Source organism: Anas acuta, chromosome 4, assembly GCF_963932015.1.
Source record: "Anas acuta chromosome 4, bAnaAcu1.1, whole genome shotgun sequence".
Lineage (NCBI taxonomy): Eukaryota > Metazoa > Chordata > Aves > Anseriformes > Anatidae > Anas > Anas acuta.
The window spans coordinates 3,895,750-3,911,704 of record NC_088982.1 but is presented as its reverse complement, the minus strand read 5'-3'; the positions used below and the strand labels follow the sequence as shown (position 1 = coordinate 3,911,704).

The 15,955-nt window shown below is 36.0% G+C and overlaps 1 protein-coding gene across 4 annotated transcripts in view; it reads right to left on the bottom strand.

Annotated features, from left to right (window-relative positions):
• CTNNA2 (catenin alpha 2) overlaps positions 1-15,955 on the bottom strand; it is a 468,162-nt gene that overhangs the window by 319,273 nt on the left and 132,934 nt on the right. For all 4 annotated transcript variants that reach the window (XM_068679577.1, XM_068679580.1, XM_068679578.1 and 1 more), the window contains exon 7: positions 8,893-9,096. In XM_068679577.1, coding sequence (XP_068535678.1) covers positions 8,893-9,096 — 204 coding nt within the window. The remainder of the gene's footprint in view (positions 1-8,892; positions 9,097-15,955) is intronic.

Here is a 15,955-nt window from a genome sequence, read left to right as displayed (position 1 = left end):
AAATCAATTTCACAGAATGTTTCATTCCATTGTGTTGAAGCCAAATGCATGCTAAAATATTTTTAAATTAGTTGCTGTATCTGTTAAAAGGAGAGGTTCTGAAAAAAAGAAATCCAACTGTTATGAAAATTGGATCAATATTTAAAATTGAAAAATAAATAAATAATCCAAACCAATACAGAAAGTACTTATTCCTCCAGCTCAGCCTTCTTAAAGAAATGAATAAATGCCCTTTTCTTTCTATTATGTCACTATGGAAGGTTTAGGGAGCTGATTACAGTAGAGATGCCTATTTTTTCTTTCATTTCTCAAGGCCAAATACAAAAATGAACTACACGTGCTGCCAGAGTCAGGCTAATACAGAATTCTGGAAAAAGCAGTAAGTTACCAGGTCATGAGACATTATCTGTCCTCGCAGCTCTGCTGTATTTCAGAAGCCATAAGATAATTTACCAGGTCAAATGTCAAAGCCCAGTGCACATGGATATATCTCATCACATTTTATCATATATGACTGTTTTAGAAAGTGATTCATAAATTAGTCGTTACTTAGCATGTGTTCTTGAGCTTTGCATCATACATCTCAAATGCCAAAAGGGCATGGGAGGCTCTTATCCCTTGCCTGCCAAATTTGCTACTGAAATATAAAAATATCAATGCATTTCAAAAATGCAAGTAGAACTTAACACCCAATTTCTACTGGATAATTAATGCACTTATTATTAATTTGATTTAAATACATATATGTATATATATATATATATCATTTCCTCAAATAGCCATTTGAATCTTTTTTTTTTTTTCCTTTAGCTGCTAAAAAGTAACCTCTTCATTTTGTATATTATTACATTTTCTTTGATTACAGCTATAGCACATCAGAATGCAGATCTTCAGCTATGTAGAAAACAAAGCTGGAGAGGGCAAGTGTGCCCTCTTCTGGACATCTCCAAATTATACAAATTCTTCAGTGCAGTGCTCTTATCTTAAATGGATAATACAAACCAATGCAGTGTGCATACGGCAGAGCTTAGTGGACGCTAATGTATCTTCTTGGGTTTGTAGTTTTGATTGCTAAAAGAAGTGTAAATACCATAGTAACATTAATACGACGAGTTGTCTCCTTTGCCTGGGGGAAAAATTTGCCTTGGCACTATTGTAAGGTACTCGATGGGACCAGTTTCTCTTCACATCCTCTATCCCTTCAGCATTCGCACGTGACTTCTACAGACTTGTAATGAGATGTAGGAAAGACTGCTCACACTGCTCAAAGCTGATTTCAAGCATATCACAGATTTAATACCATTTACTACATCAGATTTTGGCAATGCTTGAGAGAACTGACACAGACCCATTTCCTAACCTGGGACGCAAATGCCCTTACCAAGAATACACTGCTGGCGTGCACCTGCACTCTCATGGAACCCAAAGGCATCTTTGCAGCTACTCCCTCCTCTGCTCAGCTGCAGAATAATCAGATCTCAGAGAAAGAGAAACAAATGTGTACAGTTAATTTACTGTTTATGTTTCCATTGATGCCTTCGGGTTTTCCACATGATTACCAAAATTTGGTCACATTATGAATATTAAAAAATAAAAATAAAAATCGCTTAGGTGAACAGAAGATTTTATGGAGCTTTCAAGAGACAGAGTTTTGATGTGGGTTTCTGAACACTCACTAATTTCGTTAGATCCATGCTTATTTTAGTGAATTTCCAATAACACTGAAAATATTCTGCATGTATATTCTGCATGTTTTACTGTGCATCCAAAAGCATACACCACACAACAATATATATCTGGACTATGCAAACACTGAAATAAGATGCATACACAAAAAAAAAAAAAAAAAAAAAAAAAAAAAAAGCAGATGTACATAGGGATAATAATCATATTGCTACTGGTATAGTCTAAAATGCATGAAAAACTACTTTCTCACTGATGCTGACTTGCAGACAAGGAAAAATAACAAACTAATGACCCATAAATGCTAACTTCAGTGCAAAGAAAAAACAAAAAAGTTATGAATCATGCTGTATACTCAAAATTGATAAAGGACTTTTCTACAGGTGAACAAATAGCTTTAACAACATTATTTTCAGATAGCCTAAGTCTCACAAACATTACCACTGTGGTTTCCAGAATATTAAAAGCAGTGATGCAGAAGTCATTACTTCTGTAAGAACACACTTCAGAAAAATCAAAACTAATTAACGCAAAATAAAATGAGTCGCAACATGACATTCAGTAGGAGAAAATGTAATGCTCTTTTTTTTTTTTTCCAAAACGTTTTTTGTTTGAATATACTGAATTTAAAAGGGGCACATACTCTGATAAGGTGTCAGAAGTATAGCATGCATGTGTAGTTACATGAGGTAGAACAAAGATGGATAATAAACACAGTTGTTAAAAAAAGAAAAAAAAAAGTTTTCTGGAGGCCAAGAATTACTAATTTGGGCTACACTTACTAAATCACATTCTCCAAGCCATGGCACTTAGGAAATAAACATTCACATTCTATAGGAAAGTTTGGGTTGGTTAGAAACAAAACAAAATCAAATATATATATATATATATATATATACACTAAATAAAAAAAAAAAAAAGTCATCAAAATGAAATCCCAAACAATCTTCCCCACGGCTTTTGAGCCCATGCCATTCTGTCCCACTTCATTCTTTTCTCCCAGTTTTCAGTTCAATAGTCAAACCAACAGAATTCCTTATTTGCCCAGTTAATTCCAGTACAAGTACTGCAGTGAATAAAGGAAATGCACAGAGTCTTTAAAGAGGAGGGAATTAATCTGAAAGAAATCCTACATCTTTGTACAGACAAGCATTAATACATCCTCTAGCAGTCAAACACTACAATCAAACAAATACTGTAACATTAGTACAGATTTTTTTTTTAGTGTGGAAATGTCAAAACTTTTAAATGTAAATGACTAACATCCAACATGACTTAAAATACCTTAATATTGATATGTTACTTCTTAAACTTCTTAACAATGAAGTGATAATAAGGAAAAGAACTCATAGAGGCACTGGAATGTAACATGATTTAGACCTTTCCACTCCCTTCCTCCCCCCAACCCTTCAAGTTTTTTCAAAATTTCCACGATAATTTAGAGGGAAAACAGAAAATATCATAGAATCATATAGAATGGCTTGGATTGGAAGGGACCTTAAAGATCATCTTGTTCCAACTCCCTGCCATGGGCAGGAACAGCACTCCCTAGATCAGGGTGCCCAAAGCCCCATCCAGTCTGGCTTTGAACACCTCCAGGGATGGAGCTTCTCTGGGCAACCTGTGCCAGGGCCTCACCATGTGAGTGATGAATTTCCTCCTAATAACTCAGAAACATCACTCAACCTAATATACCAATTCAGCTTTGGATTCCAAAAATCTCACTTGCTTTATTTTCATTTTAACAGAAGACACAAAGCTTTCCCAATGGCACATCACAGTCTTGCTTTACAGACACAGAGCATACTGTAGGTACCTATAAAAACTTTTCCATTGGACACACCACCAAGCCAAAGCTATCAGTACTGCGGTTCAGAAACTGAATTTACTCCCACAAATGGATCTGAAAACCTACTAGCTCCAAACAGATGAAACACCACAGTGCTGTGTTATTTCACGACCAGCAAAGCCGAAAGTTAAGGGAAATTGTTAGCATATTTGTCATTTCCGCGCTATAAAGTTCCACTTTTACACAGGGCTTTTCTACTGAAGTAGCTTTTGATGACAAACATTATTGTGGTTCCCTGGATCTGCTAGGAAAAAAAAGAAACACTGAACATGGACCTGAAAAAAACAGAAAATACCAGAATGAACAGATTAAGAAAAAAAAAAACCCTCAGCGGTGCAGCAGTTCTGTAAAACCATCATAAAAATACTACACATCCCTATGGGGCCTTGAGGATACCATCAAAAAAGAAGATGTAGAAGGTTCCTTAAAACGTGGCTGAATTCTTTTGAAGTTATATTACAGGTAGCAGACTCAGACAGTGATTTATGTACAGGCAGGAGAAGTCGAGGCACTCAGGGGGGACGCATAAATGCAAAGCCTAAAGTGACTGAGAAGCAATGCTATAGCACATCATAAAATAATTGCAAATTTGGGGATATATTCTACTCCTCCGGTCATAACTACTGTGTTTCTACTTGTTTCTTCCAAGTTAAGAAGGACAAAACTGCCTGTATAACCTCCAAAAGAGCAAAGTGAATAGTAAATGAGCTTATTTCCAGCCTGAAACAGTTTGGAGCTTCAATCAAGCCATTCTTTTAAAGAAATGCTTCAAAAAACAGGAGCTCAACAATGGTACCAATCGAAAACCCGTCCTGCCAAGATGGTTATGCCCACATCAATAGATCCTGGTGACTCAGCAGCCAGCCTCCTGTCACTCAGCCCTGGCTGCTCATCTCCGGACAGCTCCGGACATCGCTCTGCCTCATAACTGTAATTTACTGCTCACTGTCGCCCAGACTAACCTTATGCAAGGTTACTCACGAGTTATTACTTTTCTCTTTTAAATATGAATTCAGATGGAGCTGTTAAATACGGGAGCTGACACTATCTTGAGAGTTTATAGATTTCCCTTTGCTATCATGTTTTTTTCATTCTCCAATCAAGCACAATAACTTTAGCTGTCCTTTAAGGACATTTCATTTTCATGTAGTGCAGCATTACAATTCTACTTTGAGCAATTCAAACTTTTTACTGATATATCTGTGAAGAGAAGCTGACAGTACACTTGTGTTTACTCTTGCTGTTTTCTTACATTTTGCATCTTCAAGATATGACATTTTCTTCTCTGCAGGAAACAGGAATTAGAGCCTGTAACACCTCAGCTACAGTGAACAGAAGTCAGAAATGGGGAGTAACTTTAGAGAACAAGATTAAAAATAGCAAACACAAAGCAACATTATTCCTATGGTAATATCAGTAAAATATCAACAAAAACAAGCCTAGCCTGTAGAGTTCTGGATCTCACACCTACACATTAAATAGTAATACAAGGACTTCAGAAAGGACTGTTCATTCCATTTGCATACAAAGAATTGTTTTCCACCCCAAAACCCTAATCCAATTAGAGCAAACCCCACGCTCTTCTGAAATGCTGGCTGTGGGTGAGAGCAGGAGCATGGGGTCCCAGGCCAGTGAAGGTACGGGAATGAAAGCTGGCCTAAGAACAAGCCCAAAGGTTTGAGAAGATAACCTGGTATTTGAACAGATGGGAAATGTCTTTTCAAATGTGGACTTGTACTCATCCAAGCCAGGATTCAAGTGATTATAGAGGTCTTGAACAGTCGTGGCTTACTCACTTGTCAACTGCTTTCCAAAATTGTCTTGGATACTCCACAGCAATCCAAAATTCACAGTCTGCCTCTTTTTGGCACTGAAACCAGTGATGTCAGAGGTATTCAAAGCATCTTTTTTAAGCATATTTTTCTAAAGATACTATTTTCTTCCCTTCTCATCGTAACCAGACATCAACACAGCAGCACCCTCATGCTTGCTGGAAAGGGTACCCAGAGCTGATTTGCATCAATTTGCCAGTGTACTTCTAATACAGGAGTCTAAGAGCTAGAAATATATATATATATATATATATTTTTTTTTTTTTTTTTTTAAAGATTTTTGCTCCCTGTCAGTCTGCAATACAAAGGACGAAGGATCCACAAGAGAAAATCAGGAGAAAAAAAAAAAAAAAGACCACAATCAGAGCTAACCATCCGCTAAACATTTTTTTTTTTTCATTTAGATAAATGGAAAGCAATTGTATTAAGAGCTTCTGCAGAGCTGTATTTAGTCCTCTGCAGGACAGAAGACTAGTAATGTAATTTAATAAATGATCATTTTTATTACAGATACCTAAGAACGCAGAGGAAAAAACCTCTGATGTTCTGAGAGATGGAAAATGTCATATCTAGTCTAGCAGACTGAGATTCCTTCTGCCCCCACTTCCCAGAAATGAAAAATTTTAAAGTTCAGTTGAGTTCAGCATGGCAATAACAGATACCATGCTGGGAAAATGTTTTGACATAGCTAGTGATAAGACAAATGGAACATATGTATTAATAGATATCTACTACAAGATACACAAACGATAATGAAACAGTTTATATCTCATCTCCATACAAGTTCTTGTTGAGTGCTTATGCACTGTGAGACTCCAGTCAATGCAATGTATTATACAAATACATAATTGCTCATAGAACTGGTAAAGATCCTAGGGACTAATTTTGCTGTAACAATAATTCAAAAACCTCCTACAACAGTAATTGCTTAAGTAACCTCTGAATTGGGACCAGAACATCTGAGTATTTGTGAATAGGAAAAAGCTTGAAAAAAATCTAAGTCAATACGTAGGAAATGGAATAAACCAACATTTATCTCAGGAGAAGGAAGGAGGAACCAAAACACCTCTCCAGACGTGTCTTTTCACAATTTTGTTTTTCATATTTTTGATTTGGTTGCCAACATTCTGAAAGTGGGTATTTCCATATTTTTTAAAAACCCTACGCCACATATCTTGAATTTTTGTTTCACCAGTCTTGTGTCTCCCTCACCAAATGATAAGATGACCTATGGCATTTGACTATCTAAGTTTTCTGAATTGCAAAACCAGCTTTAACTTACTTCAGTAAAACTTTTGATAATAGAGCGATTTCACCCCTTTTACAAAACTAACAAAGAACATTGTTACCTACATACTAGACTGTGATGGATCCATAAAGACTGGGTAGATGAATAGAAGAAACAACATTGTTGTCAGTGCTAAATTTTACTTTCCTGTGTAGCAGAGTATATTGATCTACTAGAGGCTAGTGAAGCAACTAATGACAAAAACAGATCACAGGTGCAGGGAGTGTTAGGAGAGGTGACAGACATACTAAAAATGCCCTGCATGAGCACAGAGCATCCATGACTCTCTGAAGTACACTTTCTAAGAAAGAGATGCACACAGAGAGAGTCCTGCAGGTCGAGGAAGTTTTCATATACATCCTACACTACCTAAAAGGCAGAAGTTCCTATGCTGTTTAGCTGGATGCTCTTTCCTTGTCTTGCAAGCAAAATCAGGCAAAGCCCCCTTTTTCTCTTTGCATTGCCTTTAGCATTCAGCACAACCAGCTCACATCATTGCACAGCCAACCTTGTATTTCAGAGCTGCCTATAACCCTCCCCGTTCATGCCTAGAATACCATCCACGGGTGCAATAACAACAGATCAAGAATGAAACTTCAAGTATGACAACTCTATTCTGAGCGTGTTCTTTTGCATTCTATATTCTACTTAAAATCTATGGAAATTTAACGTAAGATAGAACATAAACCACAACCAATTTATACAGATCTTTGCAGTGTAAATGCCTAACATGGTAAACAGGATTATCTACTTGGCAGCCAAACAGTTGAAACTCCACTCTGACCCCAAATCATAGACGTAGATAACTTGAAGTGAACAGTTTTAAACCAGAGAAGGATTGAACTAGAAATGGCTGTAAATGACATTGCCAATACCCAGCAATTCATTGTAACCGGAAAGTATGACCACAGAAAATTCAATTTTACTTTTTTTGTACCTCATAACAAGTACCAAAGAAGTATGCACATTTGATTAACAACCATAAGCGAGAAATGATCTGTCATTTTCCATATATATAAATAAATATATGACTGAATTTTGCACGATTGATACTACGTTGTATCAGTCTACCAAGTAACCGTAAGAGTACCGATGTAAATAACAATGTTAAAGGTTCCTCCTTGAACATTGTTTTAATGATTCCAGCAAAATAAGATCAAAATATGCAATCCTATAGTCTGGTAGCAAGCAATGACAGACAAGAAACAGCAAACCATATTGTCAATCTAATAATGTTTTTTTTTCAGATACCTGTTTTCAAATATTTCAGATCATATAAAGTATGTTTGTAAAGAGAGTTTAAGACTCTTTGTTAGTCTTATATTTCAGTGCTCAAAGGGTTGCAAAGGGGGCAACCATAGGTACAATGACTGCTTGTTTCAACTGGCAACTACCACGTTTTTAGAAGGGAAGAAAATATCATTTCTTGTATTTCTCGCAACATTAAATTGCCATTTAAAAAAGGTTGTCAATGTTGCTTAGGATTTCACATGTCCTCCACAGGAAACAGGGGTCGTATTTATGAGTTTTAATATGTTAGGCGGAGAGAATTTTCTGGGATAAGTTAGGCAGAACAAAGGTTATGCACTGCAGGTTAACACCATGTTGAACAATTCAACATCTCTTGAATCCCTTCATAGGAATAAAGATGCCGTATTAAAGACACTGCAGACATCTCTTTGTGTGAGCAGCAACACTGATTAATATTACTCACTACTTTCAGGGCAACTGAATATTTAATAGCTCCAACAGCAAGCACAGAATTTCAGTGGTTTAACCCACACAGCAGAGCATCTACAGGTAGCATCCTAACAAGCACACACAATGACCATTATCGCACAGTGGAAATCACTTTGATAATGAAATATATTCATTTTCAATAGGGAAAATTCTTCTTGGGTCATTTCCCACTGACATTTCTTGCTGTTAGGTTTCATTTTAATCTCAACATAATTATTTGTTGGCTATTTAGTACCTAAGAAGCAACTTCAATGCTACAGCTATGGGGAGCAAGGAGTTCCTTCACAGACCAAAACACATTCCTGTGAACTTCTAATTGTACCAAAGTTCTGTCAGAAGTTCGCAACACGTTAAAAAATTAAATAATTCAAATAGTGTTACCTTTACTCCCCGTATGAAGAAGTATTTTTTTTTTTTTTAATAATTAAAGCCAGAATATTATATACGGAAAATTTAAACATCTACAGAAAAGAAGCCAATACTAAATTTGTGTAACTTACGTTATTCATATACTCGCTGAGCAGATCTTGCAGGGCCTGCCGCACGGCGTTGCATTCGGCTACGATCCTCTCCCGGCGGTCATCTCGCGTGCATGAGGAGTCTGCCATCAGTGCTGCTCCACTGATAATGCTCTCCAGCCTCTCCTCAAGAGATGGTCTGAATCGGGCCTCACTGAAAGTCATGGGGTCTAAAATGATTTTATTCTGAAAAACAAAACAGGAGTGAGAAGATTAGGAGCATACACAGACCTTGCTGTTTCTTTTTTGTTGTTTTTTTTTTGTTTTTTTTTTTTTTAGCAGCTTCACGGGGTTTTAATCTTTCATATGGATGAATTATCTACCAAATTCCTGAAAAATCTATATCAAAGGAAGATCTGGAAACTATGAAATGCCAATGTATGTACGAAAATAATTCACCGCATATATGTGTGTTACAAAACACTACTGGCATGAATAGCACAACTGGCTCAAATATGAATTTTGGAATCATAAGTAAAAAACAAAATAACACAAACTATAGAAGCATGTATGTAATATGTTTGTATCTCTAACTGCATACATTGTGCATATATATTTTATCTTGATGTACAGTAAAGTCATGAATAATGTTATTTTCTGAACCTTCTGATTTTTTTTTTCACTGGTCAAAAAATTAATTTGAAAGGTGTAAATATTCAGCCTTTTTTTTTTTTTTTTTTTTTTTTTTTAGAAGTGCAAGCTTTTTTATGACTGAAAAGAAAGGTGAATAATCTCCGTGTTTATTAATTCCTTCATTTTGATTAGTTGTATTAGTAGACTATACTGCTAAAATGCTACTACATTAGTACAATAATAAATTTTAAAAATTGAGGGAATTTTCCCTCAGAAAAGAGGGAAATAACACTACAAGAACACTACATTAGGAAATCACACACAATTTGTGAAACATCTTTTTAATTCCTTTTTCTAAAAGCTTCTCTAAGCCATTATTATTATCATCATCATCATATTGGGAAAAAGTGCTGGATCATTTATTTGAATAACTCTGAGACTACACTACAGGAAGACAGTCTAGACACATCTTTAATTTGTCAAATAGTACACAAATATCTTTGCTGCACTAGAAAGTGTTTGTTTTTCCAAGTCTGTCTTCTATTTACAGCGTTTGAATTCTTAAATTACAATCACTGCTAAACACTTTATAATATCAAATGTGCTACCAAATATCAAGTAGGGCTAATATACACAAATTCTTCCCCAGTGGTGTACAATCTCATGTCATATTATGAGCCTTGAGTCATCAGTAGATTATCTTCTGCCTTGTTTTTCTCTCCTTGTAGTTCAAGGTAACAAACGCAAAGAAAGAATCTTGTGCTCCCACTCCTGGGCACCTTAGCAACACAATGGAATTCAGTAACCTTTTGCTGCAGTCATGCAAATAGGTTTCATAACCACGTATTGTCTAAAAATGTTCTCTACACTGTGCAATTCCTATCTGAGTTTTAAAAGAAAATAAAACATGATATGAATAAAAGAGATCTGAAAAAAAATATGTTTTTTAATTATCACAAGTACTTTAAAGCAGATAAGTTTTTTATTAATGAACCATTTGATTTTTCACAGCATTTTGATGACATTTTGATTAGTCTATTTGCTGAAATAGCCAACAGCAATCAACAGACACAAGCTAAACACTGCAGTTAATTTGAAAACACACCATATAGTGTATTAAAACGTACATTGAGATTTAGCAACAAGATATATACCCAATATCTTCCTTTAACACCAAAAATTTTATCAGTTCCATGTATTATGAATTAGCAGATGTTCAAATAAAGTTATTCTAGGTTAAATTCTGATTCCAAGTCAATATGTTTTCTTTAATTTAGTGAGGTATGACTTTCCTGAAAGATTTGCTTAGTTCTCAATAAAACTTCCAATTAATTATTCCACACACACAAAAAAACAGAACTCCCATTATGCTGCACAGAACATGGATCAAGCCCTGAGAAATGTGTAAACTAAGTGAATGCAAAGCAGCTAGATAGTAACAAATGCAAGGACGTCAGGAAATTTATTAAAATTTATTATTTAATAAAAAGGAAAAAATGGAAGAATTCTAACCAGATATCATTTTGTTCCAGCTCCAAGAACTGCTGACTTCACAGAAACAAATGCAGCATAAACTAGATTGTAAAATAACATCTTGCACATATCTTCTAGGGTCTGTGTTTCACAGCAGTAAGCAGAGCAGTTTTACAAGCATCTAAATTAGAAATGACTTCTCTGAGAGTTGGGCCTATGCATATTTATGTATCTGTGCTTTTCAGTCAAATGTTAATACTTAAAGTTCACTGTCGCACCTGTGTTCATAAGCACTACAATTTTTAGAAATCGGCTATAGAAATTCATCTTTACAATAGCATATTTAATTAAGAGTGAAATTGCATCAAATGACCTATTTTAGCAATTTGTGACAATAAGAAGAAAAGTTGTAACAATAATTAGCTGCATTATTTTCTGTTCCCTTATTTAAATACAATATTTTTGTTAATGATGAAAAATTGTGATTTTAATTACCCTAGAACTTGTCATGATCAAAGATAGCAAGTACTCTTTACTAGAGAGTAGAGGATTTCTGATAAGCAACTTTTACTACTTGTAGTGAACCTCTTAATCCATGAAGTTGATCAAGGCAACCTCTATACAGCACTGTTGAAATTTTCATGTTTCAGCTACAACAACACAGCCAGTTCTTCCATAAATGTTTAACTTTTCCTCCTCTTCCTTACATCCAAAAGTGTAAAGCTCCCTACCTACACATTTACTTTCAAACACCTCTCAGGGAGTCACAAATCCCATTTTTCTCCTTAGAGGTTTTGGAAGACCCAGAACTCCACATTCTTCTCTGGGAGCCGAGGACCTACCAAGGACATGTTCCTAAACTATTTCCATCCTTTGATGTCCTACAGTGTGAATAAGCCACAGCTCAAACATTTCCAATATCTCTGACCACTGAAACCCAACTCACTGTTTTCACAAGCAGTTATGTTATACTGCATGAATAAATTTAGGAAGTTCTGCACAAGTTACATTCAAATACTGTTTATGCTTTACATAATAAAGTGTGTATTGTTAAGAGTTATAATTCATCCAAGCCAGCTTTCCTTACTGTAAAAGTAAATAAATAAATAAATAATAAAACAGAAAAGGAAGATATTTGTGAACTCTTTTCTAAATCAAGAGGCCTTTATGACCATCAAAACGTAGCTTACAGAGGACAAAAGAACTGCATTTATAAATTTTTCATCTATATCCCACAAAATATTTGTTTATAATAAATTTCTTATTTACTATGCTACAGAAGTCTGTTAAATATTCGAGTGGGATATTATGTTAATGAAAAGTAAGAATCCTAGAGTAACTTAGATTGGAAGGCACTTCCAGATGTCACCTGCTTTAAACAGCTCCTTAAAGTAGAGCCTACATTGACATAGGGCCAGATTGCTCTAAGTTGTTTTTATCCAGTCATGCTGTTAAATCTCTACCCTTAGAGATTTTCTAAATCTCTCTGCCTCTTTTCAGTGTTTTATCATCTTTTTTTAAAAAAAAAATATATATTTTTTTTTTCCTTCCCCCCTCTAATATTCAAATAGAATTTCCCTGGTGTCAGTTGTGTCTCATCCCATTACTATGAATTTCCAAGTACAGTCTGGCTCCAGCTTCTCTACGTCATCCCACTAGGCAGCTGAAAAATGCCAACAAGATCCTGCCCAAAAAACTTATCTTCTGCAGTCTGAAAAATTTCCAGCTCTGCCAGCACCTCCCCATTTTTCATGTCCTAAAGCCCCCTTGTCATCTTGAGGTCTCTCTGCTGCATCTGCTCAAGTATGCCAAAATACATACAAAGAAAAACTAAGAGATGTTATGTCCCTGGAGAGAGACTTTTTTTTATCAGGGAGCGTAATGATAAGAGTGTGTGAATCTAATATGAGAAGCTAAGAAAAAAAAAAAAACTGTAAATTTTGAAAAATATTCATGTAGTAGCATAAAACTGATAAACAGCAACTGCAATTATAGCTGGAGCTCTGCAGGTGGAGGAAATAACCTAGATAGAACAGAAATACATTTCAAGTGTGAAATCTCTGTATAATACTGTTTTGCAAAAATGAAAATCTAAGATAATTCCAGTAAACTGAAGTGATATATTAAATACCATGATAAACAGCAGAGCACAGCAGTAGAGAAATTTAATTGGGATTTAGGGCTTTACTGACTCTTGTATTAATCTGTTGTGTAACTGGACAAATGATACCTTCTTTCCTCTACTTCTCTTTTCACACTTTATTGGTTCCTCTATTTAGAATGTAAAACCTTCAGGGCAGGGACTATTTCATAACATGATTCTTGGTGATTTACCACAATGAAAATACACTTTTCAAGGCCAATGCTACTGCAAAACAAACAATATGTCAGAACAAGGAACTAAAACTACAGTGACAAATGCCATTAAAAACATATATTAAAAAAATGATATATATCTTAGACATGAACAATGTCACTACCACAAGGCAGCATGAAAAACTGTCACTGTGTAAAAAGGAGCACATAATATAGTGAGGGACCCAGTTTTTCAGAACAACGTGGGAGCCAACACTGTATAAAGAAGTGTTTAATGTGTTTCTTTGGAGAAGTGCCTGCACAACCGTGAAAATAAATGCAGCGTGCTCACAGGTTTGTTTTATGTGTGTACGTCTATATCCCTCAAAAGTGCAAACAAGGCTATTTATATTTAATTCCTGCTTAGTGACAAAATAAATGTTTTCATCTGCCACTATGCTGTGTTTCAGATAGATGCCACACAGCTGAGATTTGGAAAATATAATACCAACAGAGGAACAGTGCAACAGCACAGGGCGAAGAAGGCCCCCCTTTTCCATCCCTCAAAATGCCCTCATCCTGCTCGCTCTGCTCCCCAGCACTGAACCTTTTGATCAGCCAGTTTGATTTACTAGAAGAATAGAGAAATAAGTGAACATCTTCTCTTCTGGGAAAATAGCATGAATAAATTTGTAGCAGTTTGATGAATAAAATGCTCAGGGCAAGAAGGGAGCAGATGAGCTGAGCCAGGGGCACATGGAGCAGCTCCAGCCCCATCCCCACACAGCAAGGAGCCTTGTCTGACTCCTTGCTCTGAATGGAGATATTACTTCCGTGAAATATTGGTGGTGTTCCTTTATTATGTGTGAGTTATATAAGCATCTCAGAGGTGCTAAATCAACACACTCAAAATAGCAATGAGTATACTTTAATTGGATAGTTTCACTAAGTATGAATTTTGAGCTACTGACAAAACTTTAATATATTTTGGATATAATCATTTAGTCACACTTATTATTAACAACAAAATAAGAAACCCACAATACATTGAATAATGATGGAATAATTATATTGCTGGAGAAAATCTATGTTATGTATAGACATAAATACGTATGTGTTGATTGGATTCTTACACTGTGTTTCATTTTTGTTTCCACTGTCTCTAACAAATTTGTTTGGAAGAGAGTTCACTACAAAGTCTGCTTTGCAAATAACCTGATTATTGCCTATCACAAGCAGTTGTGTTTGAAAAGAAAACACAATCAAAAGAAGTATTAGCATTAAACTTACAAATGGCATTATTGACTGGGAAATCTTTCCACGAGGCTAAATTACTACCCAGGAGAACTGGGATAAAGTGTTTCAAAGCAACAGAAATGAGAAATCAAGAAGTCCACTAGGTGGTGCTCTTAAACAGAAAATAAACGCTCATCGGTATTCTCAACGCTGAAAGGGAAAAGAATGAACGTGCTCCTCACTGCTGGCAGGGAGCAGTGTTTCCCTTTACAGAGGTCACGTCCCTGCTAGACATTTGATACCAAAATCCTGTCACAGTGCAGCCAGTGGTGCGGTGGAGCTGACATTTCTACAATAACACACATTCTTACCCATATACACACAGGCACAGATGAAGCATTAACCAAAAAATGTCATAAAGCCAGCTACCAAGACTAAAAGCAGAAAGAACTTCCAGAGCAGGTGAATAAAACAATTTGAGTTTCTTGCTGATCAACTATCGCATCCTGCATGGAAAATTGTGAATTATGGCGCTTCCCCTCCTATACAAATCTTACTCTAACAGAAAAAAGGAAAGGTTTTGGAGAAAGTAAAAGAAATAAACTAATGGTGGAAAGAAGGAATAACTTGAAACCGCTGCCTTTTCCCTCTTTCCTAAAGCACCAGCCATGTGCCGCACACCTCCAGTCCTGAAGGTGAAAGCAAGGAACAGGAGATGGAAAGTAAGAGACTAAGGAAGGGATGCGAGGGCAGATGCAAAGCTGTTGGCCAAAATAACCAAATGACATCAGAAAAGTGGAAGCTTGATCAGTACCAAGTCAACTCTGAGTCCACATACGCTGTTCTATTTAACTTGTGGCTCCTTCGGAGAAAATAGATAAATAAGTAATATGCTGCAACGATATGGAAGAAAAAGCTCTTCAAGCCCCTTGGCACCACCAGGACCCTGAAAATTTGCTCCGTAAAGTCAGCATCCTCCAAGGTATTTTTTGGAAACATGAAATGTTTAAATATTCTCTAATATACAACTTTGTTCTGTTGTTTACTGTTTTCTTAACATGTGAAGGATGGCTACTCTGGGATTTTTCCCCATTCAAGGGATCCAAGGAGCACAGGAAGAGCCATAAAGTACCTCACCAAACAGGAGCTCCTGAAATACAGGGATGCAGCCAGATTGCTTTCGTATGTGAAATGATCAGCTCAGCACCACTGCAATTTGAAAGCCACTTCAGCTCCACAAGTGAAAAGAAAAACAAAGTGTATTTCAGTGTCATACATGAGATTATCTGATTTGGCATCACGTTCTCTCCATTCCATTCATTCCATGAACCTGGCTGTCCCATTTAAATTCAGGAGATAATTGCTGCTATGCAGAAGTAGTTATTTCACTCTTCTCCCCTGGACACTTAGAGCTAAACAAGCCTGTTTTCAATTTCCTATGGGGGACACGCAGTACATTTTTGCAATT